General features: G+C 44.3%; 2 protein-coding genes across 3 annotated transcripts in view; both read right to left on the bottom strand.

Annotated features, from left to right (window-relative positions):
* Window positions 1-634: 634 nt before the first annotated feature.
* Window positions 635-6,175, bottom strand: PEX19 (peroxisomal biogenesis factor 19). Its single transcript, XM_006060489.4, has 8 exons — window positions 6,029-6,175; window positions 4,526-4,635; window positions 3,949-4,114; window positions 3,430-3,515; window positions 3,055-3,216; window positions 2,151-2,327; window positions 1,941-1,985; window positions 635-1,772 (listed from the first exon to the last, which is right to left on the bottom strand). Exons 1-8 carry the CDS (start codon window positions 6,096-6,098, stop codon window positions 1,689-1,691), a joined length of 900 nt encoding a protein of 299 aa, XP_006060551.1. The 5' UTR covers window positions 6,099-6,175; the 3' UTR covers window positions 635-1,688.
* Window positions 6,176-11,352: 5,177 nt separating this feature from the next.
* The window catches only part of COPA (COPI coat complex subunit alpha), a 43,925-nt gene continuing 32,376 nt past the window's right edge, over window positions 11,353-22,901 (bottom strand). For both annotated transcript variants that reach the window (XM_044944134.2, XM_006060493.4), the window contains exons 18-33: window positions 20,787-20,949; window positions 20,539-20,685; window positions 19,623-19,812; window positions 19,405-19,500; window positions 18,166-18,254; window positions 17,653-17,776; window positions 16,721-16,810; window positions 16,451-16,560; window positions 15,560-15,637; window positions 15,325-15,393; window positions 14,672-14,808; window positions 14,254-14,440; window positions 14,056-14,166; window positions 13,359-13,520; window positions 12,263-12,457; window positions 11,353-12,006 (exon numbers count right to left, since the gene is read on the bottom strand). In XM_044944134.2, coding sequence (XP_044800069.1) covers window positions 11,947-12,006; window positions 12,263-12,457; window positions 13,359-13,520; window positions 14,056-14,166; window positions 14,254-14,440; window positions 14,672-14,808; window positions 15,325-15,393; window positions 15,560-15,637; window positions 16,451-16,560; window positions 16,721-16,810; window positions 17,653-17,776; window positions 18,166-18,254; window positions 19,405-19,500; window positions 19,623-19,812; window positions 20,539-20,685; window positions 20,787-20,949 — 2,008 coding nt within the window. In that variant the 3' untranslated portion in view covers window positions 11,353-11,946. The remainder of the gene's footprint in view (window positions 12,007-12,262; window positions 12,458-13,358; window positions 13,521-14,055; window positions 14,167-14,253; window positions 14,441-14,671; window positions 14,809-15,324; window positions 15,394-15,559; window positions 15,638-16,450; window positions 16,561-16,720; window positions 16,811-17,652; window positions 17,777-18,165; window positions 18,255-19,404; window positions 19,501-19,622; window positions 19,813-20,538; window positions 20,686-20,786; window positions 20,950-22,901) is intronic.

Here is a 22,901-nt window from a genome sequence, read left to right as displayed (position 1 = left end):
TGCTTGTCCTTTCCCATCTCTTGCAGAGGCGAGGAGTCTCAGACTCAGGCCTGGGCTCTTCCCTACTCTAAGGTACAATAGCTGGACCTTCCTAAACAGCCTGAGGTCTTAAAAATATTTCCTTCTTCACCAATACCACAGAACGTGTAGGGGATCTAAAGGGGTGAAAAGTCTTAACCCAAGGGAGTGTCATGTCAAGTGATCAGAGTGCCACAAATGGAAAGTACAAATTTGCTCTGGTAGTTATTTTCTGAGTGCTGAACCAGGACAGCCAGCTGGTCTGAACCAGAGTATCCACCAACATGTGGTACCCAAGATCTACAGATCCACTGGCTCCCATAGTGAAAGGCAAGGTCAGCTCCAACAAAAACAATTTAGAAAACATGTTAACAATACATTACTAACGTTAACATAATAATGTAAAATGTTAAAATACAATACCAATTTAAAGGCTTCAAAAACAGAGAAAATGAGGAAAGATGGTCGGTCATTCAGTCTGCTCTACCAACTGAGGTACCGACTGAGCTGGGAAGAGACGTGATGGTAGAACCCAGCAGTGTTAAGCTAACACACCTCACGCGGCAGCATAGAGAAGCTGAGGAAGATTAGAAAAAGAGTTGGATGAAATACAGGCTACCGTCCTCACTCAGAATATTTATTCATCAGGAAAAAGGGCGCAGGCTGCATCCCACCTCCCTTTTCCCAAGCTACCTCCCTGAATCAATGGGCAGCAGTCAAAGAAATCAGAAGTGTGAGTGTGTAAAAGAAAACGGTATGCAACTGAGGAAGAGCAGTCATTCACTTCCTAGACATGACACTATAATTACACGCTTGCCAGCGAGACAGCCGGGCTGGTGAGAGTGGTGGATGGACTAGAACAGGGGAAACAGGACAGGACTTTTTCCTCACAGTTTGGGCTCAGAGAAGGGTTGGAATGAAGAGGTATTTAAAGTAGAGAGATGAGAGGAGAGGTAAGGGGTAAAGGAAGGTCAAGGGCTGAGTTCACCCAGATCACATAGCATTATAGAAAGAACCAGGGCAGCTGCTTGAGTTCTCAGGCTGGACAGGGAGCTGAGGACTCTGTACCTGGAGAGAGGAGAATTCCAGGGCTTCTCTTTCAACCTGTGATTAGATGCAAAAGCCCTCCACTTACTTTGGAGAATTCACAACAGTCTGAAGGCAAGAGGGTGTGGTGACAGACCTATGGCCCCAGCCCAGGCTAAGTTTCTTTGCACTCATTCCCAAAGGCCCTGCTTAAGAGAAGTACAGAAATACAGAGTCTTAGGACGCTGTCCCTGCTCCCCAGGTCCAAGAGAGGGAGGAGAGACAAGGCACGAAGACCCGGGGTACAAAAGTGAACATCAGTGTGGCCCTGTGTAACATTACTTTGGGAGAGGGAAAAAGGTGCCTGCCCCAAAAGAGTTGCCTTCCTTCACTTGGAAGGTAGCTGGGCCTTTGCTAGCAGCAGAAACCACAATGGAAAGGGTTCACAGTAACGATCTGCAGAACAGGCCTTATTCCTACAAAGAGAAAAAGCCTCAGCTGGTATGGCACAATCTTGGGTGGGATGACAGATGGCAGTGGGCAGCCACTCCGGTAGACGACACTCCTGCCTCAGTTCTCAGTGCTTCTTCTGACTCCAGACGTTCCCCCACGGCTGGGAATCAGGGAAGAAAGCGTGCTGTGTTTCACATGATCAGACACTGTTCGCCATTGGCACCTGGTGGGCCCGATAGATTAAGGGCATCCAGGTCAAAGTTGAGGCCAGGAGGCTGGAGAAGAGATGAAGGGACTCAGATAACTCCTCCCATTTCAAAAAGTTAGAGCTTTTGAAGGTCTATCCCCTGCAGCCACTATTATTACCTTAGGTGGAATCACTAAAGGTTACAGAATAATGGAAACCTAGGCTCAGATTAAAGTATATGAGATGGTATACTCACCATCTCCCCAGCAAGCTCTTTTGGAGGATGGCCCAAATCTTGTAGCTGGAAAATAAAGGAAGAGGAACACGAGATAAGCCCATGCTTTGTGGCCTCCCCTGTGCTCCCTCCTCCACTTTGGTTTGGCAGTGTGGCCTCCTTTCAGGATCCGCCTGCAATGAACACTCAAGCAGACAGAAGCAGCAGGCAGACAGCAAATGGAGGCCTTACCTGCTGCATAAGATCCAGCACCACCTCAAAACGAGCCTTCTGAGTGGCCTCACTGTCTGTGGGGGTCTCTGCCTCAAACTGCTCACATATTTTGCCCATGACACTATGTTGTTCCTGATATTTTTCAAATTGCTCTGGAGGTAGAGAGTCTCGGTGAGCCTGCAACCATTCTGGATACTAAGTAAACAGAGAATGGGTGGTGAAGAATTAAGTGAACAATGCATAAGTAAGGGTCATAAAATATGAAGAACACGAAGGGGCCAGAAACAGAGGAGAAGGAAAAACTAAATAAGCAAGTTTAGCATGAGAAGCAGCACTGACTTCAATCAGATCACCTGGCTATGCTAGCCTTTATGGTCACCATTTATGACAAACTTTTTCTGTGACGAGCCAGACAGTCAATATTTGAGGCTTTAAGGGCCACATATGGTTTCAGTCACATATTCCTTCTTTTGTGTTTAACAACTTTTAAAAGTCTCTCCAGTAACACTATAAACTCTTTGATGGCAGAGACCATCATTTAAACTACTCTTAAAATTGTTCACAGCATAAAGTCAGTAAACCATCAGTGACATCTTGTTGGAGAAATGAATGAAATTGGAAATGCAAGAAGGAGTTGATCAGACAACAACAGAGTCTTAGACTAGTTTATAGAAAACTATTAATAGAGCTGAAGGATTTCCCTTTCTACCTTAAATATCCTCAGTAAAGTAGCTTTACTCTCTTGGAGACACAACTCCTCCCTAACTCTCCCCCTCCAAATAAATAAACAAAGGAGAAAACAACAGATGAACTTGTACACTTGAGTTACTCTGTCTTTATAGTCTCTAAATAGACAAAGTAGCCCATGGGAGTTGATACAATAAGGAATAAGGAGGAAAAGCATAAACAGAAGTTCACAAACCTTTTCTGTGATTTCCTTCAGTGACGGGTACAGCACATCCTTGGACAGTAGGTTCTGCATGATACTCTGCATGATGGGGAGGATGGTCCCTTCCCCATCCCCTTCATCCATGCCCAGCCCTTCCATGGCCTTGGTCAGTTCCTCTTCTGACATGCCAGAGTTCTGGAAAGGACAGAAGAGAAATGAGCAAGTATACCACCTTCTTGGGACATTTACCAACTTTTCAGGTGGGAAAGAACTATTTAAACATGCCTGTAGCAAAATAGTGAGGCAAGAACAGACTTGAGATGATAGCCAAGAGAGTCTGTCTTTTGAGACTGCTGGTGAAGTCTCTGTGAGTGGGACCCTTGTGGTTCCCTATCTCTTCCCCCTCACCTGAAGGTCAGTGGCATTCTTGGCTAGTCCACTCAACGTCTCCTTTAGGCAAGAGGTGAATTCTTGTTGCGAAGTCGCATCACTGCCTAGGAGAGAGTAAAAGAGCCTATGTCATTTAGGATTTTAACTGGTTGCTTGCTTAGACTGACCTGGTTACCAGCTTGGACATGGAGCATTTACTAGTGAATTACTACACTCCAAATCTTTGAATACTCTACATTTATCTTCATAGTTATTTTCACAAATCTACATGGACTGCGTCTCAGTTTGTTCTCTACAATGACACCCACATTAACACTGATCCTTAAAATTATCCCTTTTCAATAATCTTTTCTGTTACTTTCCAACCTATCTCACCCCTTTCATTAAACAGGGTCTCCTTTTTCCTTCCATCTCCTCCCCCATCCCATGGCAGTGGTATCATAATTGCTGTCAACTTTTACAAAAAATTTCGGTGTTGTCAAGGGACAATAACCCAAGAAGTTTGTTCAGGTATTTCCCACTGTTTCCCCTCCTTACCTACTCTCCCAGCAGCCTCTGAAAGCTTTTGGAACTGCTCTACCAGGTGGGGCTCTTCCTCAGCCAACTCCTTCATTGCTTTCTCAAACTCTGCAGTGGCTTGGGAAGCCAGCTCGCTGTCAAACAGTTCCTGGAAAAACTTCTCCTGGGAGGCGAAGAGGGCATCCTGCAGGCGAGAATGTGGCCAAAGTACATCTCTTACTTGGCGCCCCACTGTACATGGTTTCTGACAGAAGCCACAGGCAGTGGCTCTGGGAGATGCAGTGCTTCCCTCCTACCCACCTCAATTGGACATTCTGACTACTTCTCTTTATGAGAACAGCAAAAAGGCATCCGGCCACTGAGGGAAGGCTATGGGCTGGCATTCCCAATCCAACCATTTAAATCTGTTCTTTGAGATCCCTCTACTTAATCTCAAGTCCCTGTTTCACAAGGACTGAGGCCTGCAAGAGCACTCAGCAATGTGAGGCCAAGGCACCCTTCCCGACTCCCCTCTGGCCCACAAGGGCCTGCCCCATCTCTGCTTGGAGCTGCACGCCCATCCCCTCCCCATCCCTTAAGTGGGTAGAATTTATACTTTGGCAGTGTCTCCTGGCGATCTCTTCTGGGGCCCTGAAGCATCAGGGGCCGTGGTGGTAGGAGTGGGTGCTGGGGAGGGTTTGGCCTTATCGAAATCATCAAGAGCACCTTCAGAGACAAGAGACACAGTGTATGTGTTGGTGATGGATGAGAATGCAAGGCTAGAGGGGTTTCTGAGCAAAGCATTAAGAAAACAATCTTTCAAGCTGCCAACCTTCCTAAAATGCTCTCCTTTTTTGAGTCTCCCTCTCCTGACCCACTCCTCAATAAGCTTCTCCCTCCCCCTCCCCATTACCTAATGTATTGTAATCATAGAGGAAGAAATCTCTTAAGGTGGAAAAAACATCTCTCAAAGCTGTAAGACAACAGTTCATCTACATGATGCCTCTTTGCCATACTTTAATGGTTCCTAGAAATCCCATACAGATATTCAAGGGGAACAGAGAACACAGATGTCCTTAACCCCCCCTAGAACTCACTCTGGAGCCCTACAAGGAATAATCTTTGGCAAGAGAGCAGAAGCCTTAAGATGTTTCACCCAGCTTCCCATGGGTCCTGGTACAAACTGAGGGACTCCATATTATACTCCACCGGAGGGCCCTGAACTCTCTTTTCTCTTTCAATTTAGGTCTCCCTCCCCAGAGTTGCTAGAGCTCCCTGTGGCCTCATCTCTGCAGACTCACACAGTCACTTAGCACTTCTCACCATTTCTGTTTATCTTTCCACCTGCCCACTCTGTGCCTGAGCAAGAGACAAAATGTATTCACCTCTACCCTGAAAAACCTGTGTTCTCACCACCACTATATTTGCCAGGCCTAGGGGTAAGACACCAGCCCCACCCTGGACAAGAAACCAAACCAGAGAGGAGTGGATGGCAGGGCTGAGAAGGAAAAGTACAGCCACCTCCTTTCAAAAGAGAACTGTCTTCCCCTGAGGCTGTCTCACCCTGTTTTTCAAAATAATGGGAAGGGTTTGAGCTCTGACATGATGAAAGAACTGCAAAGGGGCCTGGTGGATGAAAGGACTGGGAGAAAGAAAAGAGTGTCTTTTCTGTAAAGGAGGGCAGGAGAGTGCACAGAAGAACGCACTACAGGCTTGCTAATAGTTAATGGAAGCAATCCGTGGTTGTTCGGTTCGCTGCCCCCCGAGGACCAAATGCTGCTGCTGGTGGGGAGAAAGTCAAGACTTCACAACTTACTAATCTAAAGTAAGGGGAGTTTGGAGAGGGAGCGTGAAACGTCCTCTGGGTTAGTTTCCCCTCCGGCAGGGCGATCAACAGTGTGGGCCGTTCAGGGACTCAGAGAGAACTCCTCAACTACCGCTGCAGAGGAAGGAGAGGGTGACCCAGAGATTTTCTCGAGGGTCGCAGTCAGACTCTCCGCCCCCGTCCAGCCTTTGGACAGCCTTTCTTGCTCCGCCCCAAACATCGCAGGTCTACCTACCCCCCTGAATGGACCCTTACATCCGCCCTCTTTGGGGCTTTCCCATGACGGGCTCTTACTTTCCAGAAGCTCTTCCAATTCCCGGTCAGCTTCGGCCCGGACACCACCGTCCCCCTCAGCCGCGGCCATCTTGCCACCTCTGACTTGCCGTAGGAGGTGGGACTCCGCGGCTCCGCTCGCCCCTCCCCTGAGCCCGCCCCCTCTGCTCGCGCAACCAATGGTATTGTTGGTCCGTGCCAGGCCGCCATTTTTAAAGGGACAGGAGGCTCCAATTCCCAGCCCCCCGCCACCCCTCTTCTTTCTACTGGCACGTTGACCTAACAGAGGTGAGTTTACTCTTACCTTCTGCCAGGTTTTTTTTTTTTTTTTTTTCTTTTACTGGCCTGGCTTCCTTTCTTTCAACTTCCCACATTACCCGGCTTCCTTATTATTTTTTCCAGAGCTGTGGGTATGCCAAACTGAGACAAACTGCCTACGAGCCAGCAGAAGCTGTGCATTTGTAATCAGTAAGGCAGTTGCAGTTACGGCATACCCAACATGGTAGTTTTCTCCCACTTCAGTATTTTACTCACATGTCATCTTCTCTGAAATGCCTTCTTTGGCCTCACTAAATAAAACTGCAACCCCTCCCACACACATACGTATACAAATCCTGCCCACTTTCCCTCCATTTTTCTCAACCCTTACCTCTATCTGACATACTATATGTTTCACTTATTTATCATTTCTATCTCCCCTTAAGCCCTTTGCAATTTAAGCACGATGATGGCAAGGATTTTCATCTGTCATCTTCAGTGCTGCACCCCTAGCTCCTGGGCTAGAGATTAAAACTTAGGCATTCATTCTCTACTCTTTGCTCTCTCAGATCCTAAAGAGGCATGTTTCTCTGCAGAATCTACTGGCTATCTCACATTTCCTGTACCCCATTGAAACTATCACAGGGCCAAGAACTTAGAACTCGATATTAGTCTAATCAAATCGGGTAGAAAAGTGACTCTTGGACTTTGGATTAAGCAAAAAGGCTACTGTAGAGTTCCCTTCCCTGAACAGAAAAACATCTACTTGTGCGTTATTGACTATGCCAAAGCCTTTGACTCTGTGGTTCACAACAAACTGTGGAAAATTCTTCAAGAGATGAGAATACCAGACCACCTGATCTGCCTCATGAGAAATCTGTATGCAGGTCAAGAAGCAACAGTTAGAACAGGACATGGAACAACAGACTGGTTCCAAATCGGGAAAGGAATCCACCAAGGCTATATATTGTCACCCTGCTTATTTAACTTATATGCAAAGTACATCATGAGAAATGCTGGGCTGGATGAAACACAAGCTGAAAACAAGATTGCTGGAAGAAATATCAATAACCTCAGGCATGAAGATGACACCACCCTTATGGCAGAAAGTGACGAAGAACTAAAGAGCCTCTTGATGAAAGTGAAAGAGGAGAGTGAAAAAGTTGGCTTAAAACTCAATGTTAAGAAAGCTAAGATAATGCATCTGATCCCATCACTTCATGGCAAATAGATGGGAAACAATGGAAACAGTGAGAGAATTTATTTTCTTGGGCTCCAGGATCATTGCAGATGGTGACTGCAGCCATGAAATTAAAAGACACTTGCTCCTTGGAAGAAAAGCTATCACCAACCTAGATAGCATTTTAAAAAGCAGAGACATTACTTTACCACAAAGTTCTATCTAGTCAAAGCTATGGTTTTCCCAGAAGTCATGTATGGATATGAAAGTTGGAGTATAAAGAAAGCTGAGCATTGAGGAATTGATGCTTTTGAACTGTGGTGTTGGAGAAGACTCTTGAGAGTCCCTTGGACTGCAAGGAGATCCAACCAGTCCATTCTAAAGGAGATCAGTCCTGGGTATTCATTGGAAGGACTGATGCTGAAGCTGAAACTCCAATACTTTGGCCACCTGATAGAACTGACTCCTTGGAAAAGACCCTGATGCTGGGAAAGATTGAAGGCAGGGGGAAGAGGGGACGACAGAGGATGACATGGTTGGATACATCACCGACTCAATGGACATGAGTTTGAGCAAGCTTCTGGAGTTGGTGATGGACAGGGAAGACTGGCGTGCTGCAGTCCATGGGGTCACAAACAATTGGACATGACTGAGTGACTGAACTGAACTTCCCTGACCTATAGCCTTTTCTCTATACCGAAGTCAATCATGTGTAGTTGGGGGAGACTCAGATCAAGACAACTCCAGACATCCCTTCCCTTCTCTGGAATTGTTCTATTTAGATCTGCCAGAATGCATCAACTGCCTTAGACAAACCTACTTTACCACTTAGAGGGCATCTGCTGTTGTTCAAGATCCTATGTGGGGCACCATGGAGGACAGAGAGATAAATCAGGACCAGCCCTTGCTGTTAAGGTAGGTGTCTGGGCATTAGGCTGGAGGTGGGTATAGACATAGACACAGCAAGTATGGCCAAGGTCATTGTCTTATAAGAATTCAGGATAAAGTATCATAAAGTTTAAAAGGGAGAAACCACATCTAAATGAAAAAAGTCACTTCCTGACTTTCATCCTTAGCTTCCTAAACACACTTGAGTAGTATGTCAAGCACCAGATTAGGTACTTACTCTTTCCTTGACATATAAGACACATACTTTTAAAGTCATACCTGTGCAAAACCTGCTGTGATCGTCCAAGCACACGTACTGTAACTTGGGAAAAACACTCTGAACTAGAAGTCAGAAGACCTAAATGCTAGTCTCAACTCTGTTATTAAATTGCTTTGTTCAAAACCTTTCTCCATTCTAGGACTCTATTACAAATATGATTAAAAAAAAACAAACAAACATGAAAGTTGAAACTCTAAGGTTGTTTTCACATCTAAACTTCCATAATCTAATTCTTCCCTGATTAATCTTTCTCCCCAATAGCTGCAACATCTATTCCAGGTTAACTCCAAACTGCTTACATGTGTCTCTCTAATACAACTGTACTCATAACAAGCTCATGTTACAGGTATTTCTAGTGGCTTCACATTAATATAGTACTATAAGTATGCTAATAAGGAAAGTATCAGATAGTAATTGAATGAAGATGGAGTTGAAAATAGGCATGGTTGTTCTATTTCTTAAACTCGCTTTACTGTTTTTTATGCATTTGTTTACTGGTTGCACGGGGTCTTTGTTGGTGTACGCACTTTCTTTAGTTATGGAGAGCAGGGGGCTGCGCTTCAGTTGCGGTGCATGGCTTCTCGTTGTGGAGCACACGCTGTAGGTGTGCAGGTTCAATAGTTGTGGTGCATGGGCTTAATTGTTCCGTGGCATGTGCAGTCTTCCCAGACCAGGGATTGACCCCGTGTCGCCTGCATTGGCAGGTGGATTCCTATCCACTGTACCACCAGGGAAGTCCATTAAACTTGCTTTACTACTGAAACGCCTAACACCTCATCTCAGTATTTACTCATCTCCTACCTTTCATGTATAGTGAACATTGCTGCAAGAGTATTTTACAGCCTTTTCTTTGTATCACTCTCTTGATTAAGGACATTTTTGGTTCTCCATTGTTTATTCAGTTCAGTTCAGTTCAGTTCAGTCGCTCAGTCATGTCCGACTCTGCATCCTCATGAACTACAGCACGCCAGGCCTCCCTGTCCATCACCAACTTCCAGAGTTCACCCAAACTCATGTCCATTGAGTTGGTGATGCCATCCAGCCATCTCATCCTCTATCGTCCCCTTCTCCTCCTGCCCCCAATCCCTCCCAGCATCAGGGTCTTTTTCAGTGAGTCAACTCTTCGCATCAGGTGGCCAAAGTATTGGAATTTCAGCTTCAGCATCAGTCCTTCCAATGAACACCCAGGGCTGATCTCCTTTAGGATGGACTAGTTGGATCTCCTTGCAGTCCAACGGACTCTCAAGAGTCTTCTCTAATACCACAGTTCAAAAGCATCAATTCTTTGGCATTCAGCTTTCTTCACAGTCCAACTCTCACATCCATACATGACCACTGGAAAAACTATAGCCTTGACTAGATGGATCTTTGTTGGCAAAGCAATCAGAACACTGCTGCAAGAGTATTTTACAGCCTTTTCTTTGTATTACTCTCTTGATTAAGGACATTTTTGGTTCTCCACTGTTTATTAACCAGCTTCAAATTCTTGTCTGGTATTCAATTATTTCACATTTATCCATTTTGTTTTCCAGTTGGTGATGGACAGGGGGGCCTCGCGTGCTGCAGTCCATGGGATGGCAAAGAGTCGGACACGACTCAGCTGAACTAAGATTATGTAAGCTTCATGAGGATTGTCCACTTTTTTCATATCCCTTAGTTCATTATGTTTATATTGATAATGCAAAATTAATTTTATAATTTAAGTTTTAAACTGAAAAAACTTTTACCAAAATAATCAACTTGCCTCGGTTACAGTAAGAATGTTTATAACTTGAGAAACTGTTATGAAATTAGTATGCAAATTCTTTGAAAAGGCAGACTTATTTTGGGGATACTATGTTTAAGAAAGCATCTTTTTAAAAAAATTTTTTTAAATGTGAGATCTTAGTTCCCCAACTAGGGATTGAACCTGTGCCTCATAGAGTGGAAGTACAGTCTTAACCACTGGACCAAGGAGGTACCAAGAAAGCATCTTTTAAAGCTAAAAAGATACACAGGCCTGCACTCTTTGATGTAGGAAACACACAATTCTAGGAGTTTATCCTCCAGGCTCACTTTCCCCACCTGTACAATGTATGTTCAAGATGTTCACTGCACCACTGTTTATAATAGTCAAATATCAATCAATAAGTATATCCATCAATAAAAAGGCAACTTAAAATCCTTAAGTAGTATGCTTCCATTTAGATACAATAGGGGGGATAGGGAAGAACACATTGACATCTGCTTGTATATACATTTAAAAAAAAACCTCTGGCAGGATTTAAGGAAGCTAACAACGGCAGTTACCTGTTTTGGGGAAGGTGATAGGAACTGGGTGGCTGAGGGAAAGCAGAGGAGGAAGACATCACTGAATAGCTTTCTAAATTTATTGATTTGTGAACTAAATGTACTGTTTATTGAAAACATGAATTTGAAATGACAGTACATATTTTAATCAAAGGCGCATTATATCACTCTACCAAATTAATCTTATTACATGACAAGCAAAATATGTTGTACTATATACAGTGTATTACTAATTAGCAATAGATGGAAGGTTACAGTCAACAATGGAATAGGGAACTACTTGCTTTCTACCATTCTCACAGCAGTTTACTTTAAAAAAATCAATGGGTATTTACTACCTTTGTAATTAAAAATAATTATTGAAGGAAAGATATCTGCTTGGATGGGGCAGCTACATGAAGTAAGGAGGAAAGTGAGAGTGTCCAGGAAATAAATGACAAGCCACAAAACTCTCATAAAAATCTACTTTATTTCGTATGAGAAACAAAATACAAGAACAATCTTTGGAAAGAATAAATCAACAAAAAGTGATATGCATTTCTGGGAAAACAGTTTCTTCTCAGACTTTAAGTTTCTGGGCACAGAGAGGCTATATCTGCCTAGGAGTTTAAATGCCCAAGGAAAATGGGGATGGCTAAGAGCTTGGTATGACTGAGTTAAAGATGCTATCTTATTTATTACATCTCATTCCTTTCTAACAAAAGGTACACATGGGGTGGAAAGGTAAAGGATAAATATTGAAGGAATTTACTACTTAAATGTTCATCACCAATGTTCTTTGAAAGATCTAGGCTGGGAAGGCAAGGCTAAGTGTGACCACAACTGTAAGTCACCTTGAGAAGATGCGAGGTTCTCAGAGGCAAAAAAAAAAAGTCAAGTTTAGATTTGATTAGCCATACAAGAAGAGAAAAGGACATTAGATTTTAGGGCAGGGAGAACCAGACACCAACACGAAGAGTAGTTAAGGAAGAAGGAGCTAGAAGAATATAAAGACTGGCTCTCTGCGGGAAACATGGTATTTGACCCTACACACAGAAAGCGGCCTCAGCGAAACTGCAGAGGGCTGATCCTCAAACCGATCACGTCTTTGCCAATCTCTGTCACCTGTGGAAGAAGAAAAAAGATTAGGGGTTTTTGAGGGTGAGAAGCCTAGAGAGTCTACTCCCTGCCCTCCTAGTGAGCACAGGAGAGTGCTTTGTTATGGTTACTGATTGGTAAGGAGTGGTGGGGAGACGTTCTACCTTTCTCCAATGTCATTACCTTAAGGTGTGAGGCGGGAATACAGGAAACAAAAGGACCAATATGCCTTCTTTCCCCTCCCCTCAATACTCTAGATTCATTTCTCAAGGACAGTACTTACCGTAGTGACCTTGCAGATCTGACCCTTAAACTCAGGGGAATAGCAGGCCCCACTGAGCGGACACTTCTCCACTGGCTTTCCACGGTAGATGGGCCGATAAGATGCAGCACAGATGTCGAAAGGGTTGTGCATGTCATAATTGAGCTGATAGGCATCTGTGGGGTTTTTCTCACAGGCAGACAGGATTTTGCGGGTCTAAGGGAGGGAAGGAATGTTTTATTTAAAAGGACTGAAAACCGCACACCACAACTCAAATGACCTCAACACCATGGTTTAGCAGTTTCTTTGATGCAAGAAGCAACTGTACTGAGTGAATACAGAATATGTCCTCCACACAGGTCATATGAAGGAATAATAACTGCCATTCCTATTGTATCAGGGTTTTTCCTTTTCTATCCCAAAGTGGCCCTATGGAACTAGACCCATAGTGAAGTGAAGTGAAAGTCGCTCAGTCATGTCCAACTCTGCGACCCCATGGACTATACAGTCCATGGAATTCTCCAGGCCAGAATACTGGAGTAGGTAGCCTTTCCCTTGTCCAGGGGAATCTTCCCAATCCAGCGATCGAACCCAGGTCTCCCGCACTGCAGGTGGATTCTTTTACCAGCTGAGCCACAGGGGAAGGCCAACTAGACCCATACTTCTCCACTAAGTCTGAGAATTGTCATGGTTAGCCAGGAAAGGGTTAAAACTGGCTTTCACTGCCCAAATAAAAAAGCTTACAGAAAGCACAAGTAATGGGACATGTATATATATGGAGGTAACTGGTGTTGGTAAGGAGAAACCTAGAACTTAAGGACAGTGCGGGGCTGACTTTCAGCTACAGAGGAGCTATTTGATGTCACAGGTCACACTCTCACAGTGGAGCCATGTCTGAGTAAGGTATTTGCTTAGTTTCCAGGAATAAAAGGGGGTCCTCATGCCATACAGAGGTCCTCATCCTCTGTATGTAAACAGAGGATGGCATCTTGTTGGCTCTCTTGTTGAATGCTGTAATACAGCACTTTGTTTCTGAGACAAGAACCTTGGTCTTCGACCCCCTCCATGTAAGAGGAGATCCAGTTCTCCTATGCTCACTGAAGGAGTTCCCATATACCTGTTGAGCCACCTCCGGCTTGGGCCCGAGTTCCAACAGGCGCCGAGCAAAGGCGGCAGCAGTCTTGAAGTTCTTGAGCTTGAAGAAGAGGTTGAGGGCTGTACGCAACACCAGGATCATGTGCACTGGCTGCAGGTTTGAGTGGGTGAAATAGGCTGCCATCTGGTGGACAGAAGGAGGAACATGTCAGGCTGATGCTAAAGCTAGGATAGATCATTTATAAGTTGTTGCACATGCATTAAAAACACAACAAAACAATCAAATAAAAACCGGACTGGCTATAAAACAGAGAAAGCTTCTGCCTCCTAGTTATAGAGAACTTATGGGATGAGGAAGAAGGGTGGAGAAATACATTCTATTGTCACAGAAACAGGCCCAAATTTCTCTTACTCCCCATATTGAGACCTAAAGAATTCAGACTCCACAGAGGCTTCCCAGGTGGCACTAGCGGTAAAGAACCCACCTGCCAGGGCAGGAGAGGTAAGAGACCCTGGTTCGATCCCTGGGTGGGGAAGATCCCCTGGACATGGAAATGGCAACCCACTCCAGTATTCTTGCCTGGAGAATCCCATGGACAGAGGAGCCTGGCGGGCTGCAGTCCAGAGGGTCGCAGAGTCGGACACGACTGAAGTGACTTACTATTCATTCATTCAGAGGGTATAAGGGAGGATGCCTCTGTACTGCTCAGAGGTCTTACCTCACAGATGCGCTTCTGCTGTTCTAGAGTTTCTTTGGGCAGTTTCTTCCTTTCTATCTCCATGGACAAACCCACAATGTACTCACGGCAAATGGTGATAAGCTGCTGAGCCTGGAGAGAGGGGACAAAAGGTCACGGTACAGATGCACGACTAGGGGGGGTGCCTAGCACTATGACAAGCAGCTAGACTGCTCTCACCTCTGCAATCTCTTGTTTATTGTCTACAACAAGAAGTGGCACGCTGAGTAAAATGGACCGGAATTTTTCCACAGCCTCCTCAAACTTGCCAACTGTGGTGAGCTGGTAGCACAGCTGCAACCGCTGGATGAGGTCATTAAGCTTCAGGCCCACAGCTGGTACACCGTTCTTCAGCCCTGCATCCTTCCTGAAAGAGAAAAGTAGAAAGAAGACAGGATGATTAGGAGCCCACCTCAACCTAACTTCTTCTGGAAACATGATCACAACAGCCTACAGTGAAAAAAGCCAGGGAAAAGTGGCAAGCCAAAGATTTTTTCCTACTAGGAAACATCAGCTCTGGGACAATGCTGATATTCCCTGAGGCTACCATCTGAAATATCTACCACAAGCTGGAACAGAGAGAAGCAAGGGGCCTTACCAATTGCGATTAGGATAGCCATACATGGAGGGCAGGCAGGGCAGAGCCTGATAGGTGGTGCGGCCTCGGGCATAGGTCTGCAGGAACAGTTGCTTGTAGGGGCCAAACTGGGTTACCCCTACTTGGTCGTGAAGGAGCTGGAATACAAGAGGAAGAAAACATAAGGATCTGAGCTCTGCTACTTAAAAACTAGTTGACCCTGGGCAAGGTATTTAAGTTCTCTCTACTTGGTTCCTCATCAATAAATTATATTTAATTATAGGACCTACTTCATTTAATAATACCCATAAAGCATTCATGGTAGTGACTGGCCAACAGTCAACATTAGATGTTAGTGGTTGCTGCAGCTGCTGGTACTGTTATTGCTACCACAGCACACGGCTTAGTGTTCAAAACACACACCTGTTCATGAAGGGGTGAAGGGGTGCTGACTTCATTGATGTGAGCCAGAAAGCAGGCTATAAACCAGTGGAAAATGGCTGGACGAATCCTCTTTAAGAGATTACTAAGCCGTACTGAAAGCAGATGAGAGGTGATACATATACACCTCTGCCCTTGTGGGTATAATAATTTCCATCTGGTTAAGATGAGTCAGCCATCCCCCTGGGACCCCAGGCACATTCAGTGAAAGCCAAGGTAACTTTAAGACTCACTCGCATGGCTGTTTCAAAAGAGCCGGCCAGGATGTGATCAACTGGAAGCTGAGAGTTATTACACCAGATCTAACAAGGAACAGAAAACCCAAGACAAGTGAACTTTTGCTCCTTCTCTTCCCAACAATCCTACTCTGTATCTGTAACAGAAGAGTGTCAATATTCTTTACACATGTAATCAAGTACAGCCACCTCACAAACATTTATCCCTCCAGGGCTGTATTTCTCTGCTTACCTGAGTTGGGCTGGTTCCCTTGGTTGGGGGCACAAAGAACCCATCCTCAGCTCCACCAGCTGCCCCGGGGGGTATATCCTAGAGAAAAAGAGAAATGAGTCATTTTTTAAGGCATTCACGCAATTTGTCCTGAGTTCGGTTCAGTCGCACAGCAGCATCCGACTCCACAGTAGTAGTGGCCCCAGGGACCGCAGCACACCAGGCCTCCCTGTCCATCACCAACTCCCTGTCCACTCAAACTCATGCCCAGTGAGTCGGTGATGCCATCCAACATCTCATCCTCTGTCGTCCCCTTCTCCTCCCACCTTCAATCTTTTCCCAGCATCAGGGTCTTTTCCAATGAGTCAGCTCTTCACATCAGGTGGCCAAAGTATTGGAGTTTCAGCTTCAGCATCATTCCTTCCAATGAATACTCAGGATTGATTTCCTTTAGAATGGACTGGTTGGATCTCCTTGCAGTCCAACGGACTCTCAAGAGTCTTCTCCAACACCACAGTTCAAAAGCATCAATTCTTCAATTGATGCTTCAAAAGCATCAATTTGTCCTGATAAATCTAAACAAAACTCTATCTTATTCCCAGCCTCTGCTGGTGAGGGGCGGTGGTTGTGGAAGATGATTCTCAAAATAGTAGAAATTTCAGTAGTTGTAACAAAAGCTATATACCAAAAGTTCCAATTCAGACAAAAAAGCTTGCTGCCTTTTCATAAGCTGCCACTGCACAACCCTAGTTATGTTCTTCTACCTTTCAAGTGGGAGATAAAGAGCAGATTAGGAGGATCTAGATCTCCGCCCTTTTGGGGTCCTTAGGACAGGGGTCGGGGGGTGACAAGGCTGTTGACCTCCACAGGGGGAAATGGAGAGAACCATACAAGGGTGAGAATTCCACTTACCAGCTCAGGAGGAAGCTCCAGATCTTCTTCCACGTCCCAGCCACCTCCTTCTTCTTGTCCCTTGCCAAGAGCATCATCCCCCAAACCTTCTGTAGCCTCCACAAACCCATCTGTAAGGAAAATCCAGGCACAAAATAGATTTGCAACATGACAATTTTAGCCAAAGGCAAGAAAAATGTTGGGATCCCATGGTCCAGGACCCTGCAGAACTGCCCACAGCCCAGTCCAAGGAGCCCATCTGCCCAGTACAGCCCGAGATGAGCATCTTACCTTCATCCAGCTGCAGCTCGGCATCCTCTCCCCAGCCCTCAGTACCAACAGTGTCAATGTCAATGTCAGCAGCCAGCGCACCTCCCTTCCCTACAGCGGGAAGGGACAGAAAGGAGCTGGTTACAGTCGGTTAACTCTGAGATCCGGCCTCCTCTGCAGGCAAGATGTATCCCTACAGAAGCAGGTACCAATGCTTTGTCTACTTACTGTTTGTGTTTATTATTTGTTTTTGTGGTATCTATGTCATGCTAACTTGCAGGTTAGCACAGGTTTCACAGAATGAAGGAATAGAAAAGAGATGAAAACAACTGACCTTCCTGCTACCAAAAACTGCCTCTTAAACAATCTTTTACTAACCAGCCTTCGGTACCAATTCTTGGCATTTCTTGCTGAGATCTTTGCTAAGTTAGCACCACTACTGTGTAAACAGGGCGTGAGGACAAAGGTTAGAGGGGAGGATATGGAGGAAAGAGCAGCGCTGGGTACAAAATGCCCAAGGTCTATTTAAGTAGGCTCTTAGTTGCCAAGAAACTCGGAAGAAACAAATTAGTATACTCACATGACAGAACTGAGGCAGCTGAGGTTTGTATCTTAAGATTGTATGTCATGAATGATAAAACACAGAATGGAGAGTATGACTACATATATGGTAAAAGCTAAGAAAATACACCAAAAGTTAACAGTGGTTGTTAGAAGCATGACCTAAGAGACCTCTTTCCCTCCTATTTTCTGAATTTTCATGATCTCAGCATGATTTTATTCAGTTTTTAAAACGCTGTACAGTAACTCTGACTGGCATTTCAGTGCTCCATGAGGCGTCGCACAGAAAAAAGAACAGATGGAAAGGACATTATGGCTAAGGGTACTCTCTAGAACAGTTTCTCACACAACAAGCACACAATAAAAATGTTATGGAAGAAGTGGACATTTACCTTTGCTGGCAATGGAGCCCTCAAAGAACCCTTTGGACACAGTCAATAAAGGCCAGTTGGTATCCAATGGCATGATAGGTGCAGGTGGCTGAAGCAACTTGGCATTAGGGTCAATGTCTGGGATCTGGAAGGCAAAAGAAGGTTAAAAGCAAACAGCTCTCAGGAACATTGTAGGGGAGGTTGTGGAGCTTCTTTTGATCTCAGTGGGAGTGACATTTGTAAGTTTGAAAGTGAAAGTGAAGTTGCTCAGTCATGTCCGACTCTTTGTGACCCCATGGACTGTAGCCCACCAGGCTCCTCCGCCCATGGGATTCTCCAGGCAAGAATACTGGAGTGGGTTTGCCATTTCCTTCTCCAGGGGATCTTCCTGACCCAGGGATCGAACCCAGGTCTCCCGCATTGCAGGCAGTCGCTTTAACTTCTGAGCCACCAGGGAAGCCCCTTGTAAGTTTAAATAGTCCCAAGATATCAGAGTTAATCCTGTAATCAGAGACGCTTTACATAAAGACTCACTGTCTCCTTCTCTGGGTCAAATGTCTCCTTCAGGCTCTCAGCTTCTTCGTCTAAGCCGTGGGTAGCAGCTGTGAGATAGGCCAGTGACTCTGTGAAGAAAACAGACTTTGTGATAAAGGTACATTTCCAAGTGTACCCCCATCAGCGTCCTGATGTCAGCCTCCTGGTATTCAAGTCCTGGCATAATCCGCTCCCCTTAAGTGTGGGCTGGACTTACGGACTCACTTCTAATGAACAGCACGTGGGAGAAATGATGGGATGTCATTTGTGAAATTAGGATACAAAGACATGGCTTAATCTGAGGTGCCCCCACCTGCTCTAAGGGAAACCAGCTGCCATACTGTGAACCGCCCTATGGAAAAGCCTACATAGCAGAAAACTGACGTCTTCCAGCAAATAGCCAGTGAGGACCCAAGGCTTGCCCACAGCCACACGGTGAACGGGGGAGTGGATCCTCCTCCACTTGAGCCTTGAGAAGTCTGCAGTCTTGGCTAACACCTTGATTGCAGCCTAATGAAAGCTAGTGAGCCAGAGGCTCTCAGCTAAGTCACATTGCAAACTGAGATAATCAATGTTTATTGTTTTAAAAATTTGGGTAACTAGCTATACAGTGATAAATAACTAAAACAGTTGCTTATCCTTAAGATCTATCAGTGTTAACAAGAACCTTGAACTCATTCCTTTCTCTTCTCTTTCACATCCCACATCAGTCCCCTTCAACAAATTATGTTGGTTCAACCTTTAAAACATATGCCAAATCTGACCATTGCTCAGCTGTTCACAGGCAGCACCTTGGTCCAAACCACATCTTTCACTTTTCTTATTCCCTAATGTATCTCAAGTGCTAGTGTGATGCTTGGTATATACGGTGGATTCTAAAAAATATCCCTTAAATATAAAATAAATATATGAGTAAAACCCCCAGACTTAAAGTAAATAATAAAACTCTAATGGCATTCAACCAACTACATTTACTATAGTATCTGCTCCAGGACCTTTTAAAACCCACTTTCCCCATGATATTAGCTATTTTCCTACCAGTGTCTAGAGAGACTATATTTTCTGGCTGTCCCTCCATTTGGCTTTGAAGAAAGTCTTCTGAGCATGGTAGGAGCATGCGGTCTCTTCTGAAAAATGTGCAATGAAGGAAAACCCCTCACCACTATACATGAATAACTTGCCATAAAGAAAGTACTTCCTGAGGGCACCCCCCACCCCACGTGAGTTCTGGATACTTACTCTGCCCACAGTTCTTCAGGATCCGCACCCGCTCGGACACATCTCCCAGGTAAAGGGCATTCTGATAATGGCCACTCATGTCCTTTCGTATCTCAGCTGCACCAAGACAGGAAGAGGCACTAAGTTAGGTCTTCTCTCTCAAGTTCTCTCTTGCCTCTATTTGCCGTCTTCCTCCCCACAAGAACCTCTCTTCCCATCCTTAGTTTCTGGGGTCTTACCAATCTTCATCATCTTGCGAAGTTTCTCTAGGTTGCCAGTGATAAGGTACAAGAAGGAAAGTTTGTCAAAGTTTTTGGTGCGCTGATAACACATTTCCACAATCTGGTGGTTCCCCTGTAGTAAGGCCACCTCTCCCAGCTTTTCCCAGCAGTTCTTGTCATCCAGTGCTTTGGCTGCTTCCAGAGCAATCTAAAGAATCCCCAGGATTAGAGTTAACAAGTTGGAGGTTATTATGACTGAAAACCAGGGTCTGCAGACAAAATGTCCATCTCTAAATAAATCTCCCAAGCAACTCTTTATACTTCATTCCACCTAGCTTTGCTTTCAGTAATTCTACTGAAAATTCAATCAACAAATAGGATCCCTTAGGATCCATGGATTGAAGTATCAGATCACATTATCCTCCTCCTCAGAAATTTACAACAAAATCATCTTCTAGCAGTTGCTGATTTCATACAGTCAATTCTTGCTTAGCTATCATATTTCCTGTCTGACGAACAATGTGGCTCCTCAGAAGAAGTAATGGAAGAAGGAAGTTCAGAACTATTTCCACCCACTTAAAAATAATGTTTACAGACTCTACACCTCAACATTTAGTAAGTGTTCCTTCATCCAAGCAGCCAATCAGCAAATCAATGTCAAGGAAATAATGAGATTTTTCAAATTCTATGCTATCATGCTTCTGTTGTAAAAGTTACTGAATTCAGACTAACTCAGAATGACAACAACAGTAGAAATGCTGTGGCAGAAGCAAAAATGGGCAAATACGCAACAGGAAGATGGCTCAACAACTTAAAAAATCCTAAAATTCATTACATTGGCTGAAGAAGCAAGCCCAGAATGTCTTCCCAAGGCCACCGTAATCCCCTCGCCTGCTCTGCAACAATATGGGGCTTATAACCCTACTTCTCTCACCTCAATGTTTCCACACTCCAGTGCCAGACTAAAGCGAGTTTTTTCATCCTTGACGAAATGCAGTGCCACTTCAGGATATCCCTTCTTCTGAAGATAAGCAATGATAGACTGGCCTACAAGTTTTGCATTCCTCACCATGTGTAGCACCTAGACATTTGGGGTGGGGTAGGCAGGAGATAGAGATCATTTCTAGGAAAAAAGGAGCACTGCCCCTCTCAGTACTCCTAATATGCTTCCTCATTTCATACCTCGTCATATTTTCTGTTGATCAGGGCCAGTTTGAACTTGAACTCAGTGGGATCAATGGTGAGCACCCGAGGACGACACTCCCTGTCCAGGCAATATACATTGTTGCCCTTCACCCGAGTGACGTAGATAGGTAAATCCAGAGTTCGGATGATCCCATAGTCCCTGAGAATAAGAGTTCAAGAGCACAATTTTCAGCAAATGCATGGGTAAATCCAGCCTATAAGGAAGTAAGACAAGTCTAGGACCTAGTCTTTTATCTTATTACCCCTTTCTCAAGTGCCATTTGAACAATGGTATAGATGCGAAGTGAGTCAAAAAACAGCAGAACTAAATGCCAGACGTACTTATTTTATTCTCTTGTGTGAAGTGGGAAAAGGTGGGGCAGATGGTATGATTTCTCTTTATAAGCTAATACTCTACAATCTAAGAAACACAGCTATCAGAACCAGACCTGAAAGTTAAAAACCTTAAGTTCTGATATATAATTACTAGCCCACTGCTGCTACTGCTTAGTCACTTCAGTTGTGTCGACTCTCTGATGCTAGGGACTGTAGCCTGTCAGGCTCCTCTGTCCATGGGATTCTCTAGGGAAGAGTACTGGATTGGGTTGGCATGCCCTCCTCCAGGGAATCTTCTGGACCCAGGGATTGAACCCAGGTCTCCTGCACTGCAGGCAGATTCTTTTACTGCTGAGCCACCAGGGAAGCACCACTAGACCACTATGAACAGCTAAATCCTTCCTTATAAGCTATAAGTGAAAGTAGAAGACAGGTACATGTGAAGACTTCTGACATACAAAGAAATGATGCAAAGCATGTAATGTTTTAAACTAAACGAAAATTAAAAGTTTACAAATGAAAACTTATGACTATAGCTAACACAATACTTGAAGGATAATTTATAGTGTTAAGTACACACATATTAGAAGAATACTCAAAAATTAATGAGCTCTATATGTTTAATATTAGGAGAAAGACTAAAAATTAATAAGTATCCATCTCAAAGACTTTTTTGTTCTTTTAAAAGTTAAAACAAAGAATATACTTGGAAGGAAAAAAATAAAGCCAATAGTAGAAATTAAGAAATAGAAAACAAAAATACAATAGAGAAGTCCAAATTATTTGAAAATAGCCTAATAAACTAAAAATAAAGTGGAAAAGATTTGTGGACCTACTATGGCAACCCACTCCAATATTCTTGCCTGGAGAATTCCATGGACAGAGGAGCCTGGGGGCTATAGTCCCCAGAGTCACAAACAGTCAGACACAACTGAGAGACTAACACTTTCACTTTCTTTTACCAGATGTAAAGACTTACAAAACTATAACACTCAAGACAGTGCAGAATTCGATCGCAGATAGACAAAAGACCACAAGAAAACAGATCTTTGCATTTCTGTAAACGTGATTCATATATCACAAAGATGGCTCTGTAGAACTATGGGGAAAAGTTGGTATTTTTCAATACACGATGCTGCTGCTGCTGCTAAGTCGCTTCAGTCATGTCCGACTCTTTGCGACCCCATAGACAGCAGCCCACCAGGCTCCCCCATCCCTGGGATTCTCCAGGCAAGGACACTGGAGTGGGTTGCCATTTCCTTCTCCAAAGCATGAAAGTGAAAAGTGAAAGTGAAGTCGTTCAGTCATGTCCGACTCTTAGCGACCCCATGGACTGCAGCCTACCAGGCTCCTCCATCCATGGGATTTTCCAGGCAAGAGTACTGGAGTGGGGTGCCATTGCCTTCTCCCTGAGTGTCCTTATGAAAAAGTAAAGCTGAGCCCACTACACCTTATACCATATACAAAAATCAACTTCAGGTAGATTATAGACCTAGATGCAAAAGGCAAAACTATAAAGTTGTCATAGGAAAGGTAAAAGAATGTTCTTTTGATCTTGGAGTCAATAAAGAGTTCTTAACTAGGACACAAAACTTGATATCCATAAATGATAAGATGCATAAACTCAACTACATTAAGAACTTCTGTTCATTAAAGGATCTCAAAAGAATAAAAAAATATGTAGCAGAATGGGAGGTGATATTAGTACTTGCAATACACTGCCGTCACAAAGGACTGATGTTCAGATAAATAAAGAACTCCTATAATAAAAGAACA

The sequence above is a fragment of the Bubalus bubalis genome, chromosome 6, assembly GCF_019923935.1.
Source record: "Bubalus bubalis isolate 160015118507 breed Murrah chromosome 6, NDDB_SH_1, whole genome shotgun sequence".
NCBI classification, from domain to species: Eukaryota; Metazoa; Chordata; class Mammalia; order Artiodactyla; family Bovidae; genus Bubalus; species Bubalus bubalis.
Note: the sequence above shows the minus strand (reverse complement) of the source record. Positions and strands in the feature narration are given on the sequence as shown.

What these genes read in the sequence shown, in the direction of transcription:
- PEX19 (XM_006060489.4), bottom strand. Translation starts at nt 6,098, where the DNA reads ATGGCCGCGGCTGAGGGGGACGGTGGTGTCCGGGCCGAAGCTGACCGG. An exon ending in ATTGGAAGAGCTTCTGGAAA is followed by an intron (nt 4,636 to 6,028) that starts GTAAGAGCCCGT and finishes TTGTCTCTGAAG; the next exon opens with GTGCTCTTGATGATTTCGAT. An exon ending in TGAAGGAAATCACAGAAAAG is followed by an intron (nt 2,328 to 3,054) that starts GTTTGTGAACTT and finishes CTGTTTACTTAG; the next exon opens with TATCCAGAATGGTTGCAGGC.